Raw genomic sequence first — 4,877 nt, 5'->3', positions numbered from 1 at the left:
CCAGTCTTGAAAAAGATGCGGAACGCTAAGAGAGGTGGTGATCATCTCACTAGAAGCTTTCCTAAGAGTAGAAAAGCTTCCAAGAATGAATCATTGGTCTCAGGTATGCTAGATCTTCCTCTTTTGTGCTACGTCTCCCCCCCCCCCCCCCCACCCACACACACGCACACATTTTCAGAGCTTTATTTGATTATTCACAGTTGCCTTAATGTTTTATTTCCTTCAACTAGGTCGCTTCCTTGGGGACTGTGATCAAGGTGTTCGGTCCAGGCTCAGTGATGGGCTAATATCATATTTGTCTAGAAGTGTCGCCTCTATTACTTTGTGCAATGGTGATTATGTGTGCTTAGTATTCTTAGTTTTCCAACAAAATATATTGAAACACAACCAGATATAAATGATTTAAATTGCGATCTTCTGTAGGAGACACAGTCTTATTTTCATGCTCGGGCATAGCTATGGAACGCCAGGGGCGCCACCTTACAAGGTTTCTGACTTCTGCAAGTTTGGTTAGAGCTCTCAATGGTACGAATAAAGACCATGATGACTTGAAGGTTGGCGCTAACAATCATCCTTTACTGATTTGCTTACTTCTGATAATTGTGTGCTTATTTCTTGCCTTACCTTTTTCTAGATTGAAGTGCGCCATGAAGGCAATGAAGTTTATATGGGGTGGATGGCTGAATTTGATTTAGATCGCAACTTTGCTGTTGTCAATGTCCATGCGTTCCTTGAAAATGTTCAGGTTGGATCTTTCCAACCTGCACTAGAAATTCTGCCCCATGGTGAGCTATTAATAGTTATAGGGCGTGGTGTCTCTGGTGAAATAATGACCAAGAATGTGGAATTTAATGGTGATTCAAGGGTATCCGAGGATGATGAAGATCTTGATTGTAAAATCTCAGAGGTACACTTGCATGACGATATGCGCATTTTATTTATGCATGGAGGCAATAAGAAGGGATTTATGAGAGAAGTATATTTTTCGTCCCTTAACTCTTTCAAGAGTATAGAAATGGTCCCTCAACTAGAAAACCAGCAAAATTTGGTCCCTTCACTATTCAAACCGGATAAATTTAGTCCCTCATACCGCTTTGACTTTTTTTTTTCTGACGTGGAGTGGTTTTGACTAAAACTAGATACATCCTATAGGCTGGGCCGTCACATCAGCGTGTACAAATGTGCAGGGTCCCACATGTCAGCCTCAGGAAGAAAGAATAATAGCTTAAAATAAAATGTATGCCACATGTTTCGAACTTAATACCGGAAGCAGGCCAGATCAGTAGGTAACCACCATACCACGGATACTATGTAGTATTACACAGACAAGTATAAAATCTTTTGTAGTTTTGCATATATTAAGAATGTTCGCTGTACAATGATATTAACTCATTTAAAAGTGATTTATTTTTTTCAGTTTCAGTCCTCTGCACATATATTTTTTTCTGTACTCATGTGCACAATGAAGTAGCTATATTTTCTGCGTGTCTTTTATTTTTTTACACCACATACTGTTCAAATTTTGACCACTAACAGGCTGGTCCCACAGTTCCAAACAACAACCAGTCCACGTCAGCAAATAATCAACCAAAGTGGTATGAGGGACTAAACTTATCCGGTTTTAAAAATTGAGGGACTACAGTTTGCTGGTTTTGGAGTTGAGGAATCATTTCTATACTTTCGAAAAAATTGAGGGACAAAAAATATACTTATCCCCAATAAGAATGGTTTTTTATTTTTTATTTAACTGTTTTTCTATACAACTTCATTTTGTTCAAATTTAACCCTTCTTGCCTGTCACCTTTGTTGTGTTATTAGGCTTGGGACGGTGGGCCACTTCTTTCTGTTGATGGGAAGGTTGTTGGCATGAACCTTTTTCTGACTACTAGAAAAGCCGTTTTCCTACCATGGGGCACAATTCTCAAGCATCTGGAGCATTACTGGACATCTCAGCAAAAGAAGACTGATCTTGCACGGTCAAAAACTTCGAAGGTTTACAGGTATGTCTATCGATGTATGTCCTTGTGTTCACCGGCTGTATTCTACGTTAGCTCTTCTCATAAAAGAGATAATAAGGCAAGCCTTTTTGCGTGCTAGACAACATATGCATGCAATAATCTGGATCATTCGCTGTTGTTCCTTAGCCTATTTGTCATCTAAGCTTTGCAGTTTACAATGTTTACTTTTAATATTAACTTGTTTCTTGGCCAGCTCAACCAAAATATTTGCCAACCTTTGGCATATATGATGTATCACAGATTCACAATTGTCTTGTACTAAGATTAGTCATATTTCTTGTGCCAATGTTGAAAGCTTTATGTTTTATTGGAATGTGCATTATGATCATGTCATTTTTCATACGACTTGGGGTCCTATATCTATCTTATTCCTTGCCTATGATTCTACCCATGTAGGTTTTGGGACCATTTTGCGTATTAATGCACTGGTCTGGTCCATTTTACATTTTGGTTAGTAATCAACTAGTCATTTTTATGTCCGGCAGGTTTGCAGTAAGACCCACATGTGTGAAATCTAACAGCCATCCAGAAGGTGAGCACACAGGCACTCCTCGGGACTGCTCAACATTGTGGTATTCTGCAAATTGTTGCAGTTTGTAATGGCATTTATTTAGAAGCTGCAAATCTAGTGTTTACATTTGTATTATTGTATATCAACTAGTCTAGCCTTTTCACTTGTACCCTTATATTGTTAGATCTTATCCATTAGTATTATGTACACTACATTCTTGGGTATGTTCATCCATGCTTCTAATAACGTTAGCTGTTGCTCAGGTTGTTATCATGATTTAATTATTGTTACATGCTAATCATGTGGAGAACTTATGTGAATTTATTTTTCATATATACTATTAGTATATGTTAGTGCTGACAACTTGATCTTGTTGCAGCAGTACATGGAGATTTACTCAACCAGGAGCAGTTAGATCTAGACTCCATGGGTTACCCTAAGTTACCATCCTCCATGTTAGGAGGTGTGTCAGTGCTTCTAAATTTGCTGACCTTTTACAGCAACCATGTACCACTAACAACTATTCTACAATGTATATTTCTCCAGCTGGCATGATTTTAGTTGATACTTTTGAAGAGACTTTTGGCGACATACATGGTGAAGGTGTCTGGAGAAAATTTAGTAAAAGTGCTTCTAACATAAATCGCAATGTTGTTGCACTGGCTTCATTTAATGGTGATTTTACAGAATTGTGCCATTTACTATTTCATCTCTGTTTTGATTACAACTAGCTAATAGCCAGAATCATGGTATGCAGGAGAAAAGAGGTATTTTGCATGCACGGGTTTTTTTATTGAATGGAATGGATCTACGGTAATTTTGACATCAGCAAGCTTGGTTAGAAATTCTGGTGATGAGAACAAGATTGTTGAAAACTTGAGGGTTGGCGCTCCTTGTTCTGTGGCCGCTGTTCTTTTAAGGTGATGCTTAAGTCTCATCACTGTATTATTTGCAGATTGAAGTGTTGCTTAACAACCAATATAGAGAAGGGACATTACTACATTATAGTCTACATTACAACGTTGCTCTAGTCAGTGTGAAGGATTACCCTGCTCTTCGTCCATCAAATACTCTGCTTCGTTGGAAAAAGGATTTTAAAGTAGTAGCTGTAGGGCGTTGCTTCAAATCAGGCATGTTAATGGCTACTAGCGGGGATATGGTTTCCTGGACATGCACACTCGATCGCGATTTCCTCGTAACTTCCATGTGTAAAATCACTAAGGCAATCCTGTATTTTTTTATTCCTATTTTTTCGTGGTGATAATAAATACTCCTCTGTTTTTTTACAAGGCATATTTTGATTGTCCAAAAGCGAGGTTTGACTGTAAATGCCCCTTATTTTGTTGGCAGTTAACATGGTCATGAGAAAGTACTTTGGAATATGAATCAATTTTTTTGTCAAAACCTAGATATTACTGGATTAATCCGTGGTCAAAGCTTGAATTTGGACAGACAAAATATGCCTTGTATTTCTGGAAAAGGGAAGTATAGTTGCGTAGGAACGAGTGGGCTAGCAATATATATTTGGAAAACAAAAATCACAGCTTGTTCATGTCAACTTGCTAGGCTGGGATTGGAGGCCCTCTTGTTAGTCTTGATGGGGATGTTATTGGCATGAACTTCTATGATAAGAGAATAGGGACCCCTTTCCTGTTATTGGTGGACATTTACAAAATTCTAGCATCGTTTGAGACAAAAAGGTATTCAAGTACATATCACATAAGTTCTTTTCTAAATATTTTAAGAAGCTTGCTGAAGCATAATCTTATTATTGCTATGTTTGACAGTTAACTTGGTGAAGTTGGCAATGATAGTGATCCCTCTGGAGCGCTTTTCTGGAAAATGGATGAAGATAACAAAACTAAGTTAAACAGGTTGGTATTCTGATGCATATTAAGCTGGGGTTAAGTTTTGGACAAATTATTTCATTGAATTGAACTGCAGGTGGCCTGTGCCCATGCCTCGCTGGCGCAATCCTGACTATGTGGATGAGGATAAATCTGATGATGATGATGAGGTCTTTGATCACAAATCTGGCCGCGCGCCGCCTATGGACGGTTACTTCAAGGGAAAGAAACTCATGCTCTTTAGATGCAGTCACGCCCTTGATTGGTCACACAATCTCCATATTATTGCTTGTTTTGGATGGCAGAAGTAACATGTGGCTTGTTGAAGTCTTATTTGTTAGGAAGAGGTAGATGCCGATGTGTTCTCCCCCGGGATATATCAGGGAGGAACCAAGGCCATAGGGGATGTTTTTTTCAGATCATGTAAGAGAGAACACTCACGCACAACCACATTAGGAATATCATGCAGGACTTACAGTGTTACACCTTCTCGGTGGTTCG

General features: G+C 38.7%; 1 protein-coding gene across 1 annotated transcript; it reads left to right on the top strand.

The window, feature by feature from the left end:
* On the top strand, window positions 1–3,453 carry LOC125537694 (uncharacterized). The gene is made up of 9 exons (XM_048701020.2): window positions 1–103; window positions 231–332; window positions 424–554; window positions 635–907; window positions 1,819–2,000; window positions 2,504–2,550; window positions 2,912–2,992; window positions 3,076–3,204; window positions 3,287–3,453. Exons 1-9 carry the CDS (start codon window positions 16–18, stop codon window positions 3,451–3,453), a joined length of 1,200 nt encoding a protein of 399 aa, XP_048556977.2. The 5' UTR covers window positions 1–15.
* The last annotated feature ends 1,424 nt before the right edge of the window (window positions 3,454–4,877 follow it).

Source organism: Triticum urartu, chromosome 2A (genome assembly GCF_056163025.1).
Source record: "Triticum urartu cultivar PI428250 chromosome 2A, HENAU_Tu73, whole genome shotgun sequence".
Lineage (NCBI taxonomy): Eukaryota > Viridiplantae > Streptophyta > Magnoliopsida > Poales > Poaceae > Triticum > Triticum urartu.
The sequence above is the reverse complement of the archived record's forward strand: the minus strand, read 5'-3'. Positions and strand labels throughout refer to the sequence as shown.

What these genes read in the sequence shown, in the direction of transcription:
- LOC125537694 (XM_048701020.2), top strand. Translation starts at nt 16, where the DNA reads ATGCGGAACGCTAAGAGAGGTGGTGATCATCTCACTAGAAGCTTTCCT. An exon ending in AAGACCATGATGACTTGAAG is followed by an intron (nt 555 to 634) that starts GTTGGCGCTAAC and finishes ACCTTTTTCTAG; the next exon opens with ATTGAAGTGCGCCATGAAGG. An exon ending in TTGATTGTAAAATCTCAGAG is followed by an intron (nt 908 to 1,818) that starts GTACACTTGCAT and finishes TTGTGTTATTAG; the next exon opens with GCTTGGGACGGTGGGCCACT.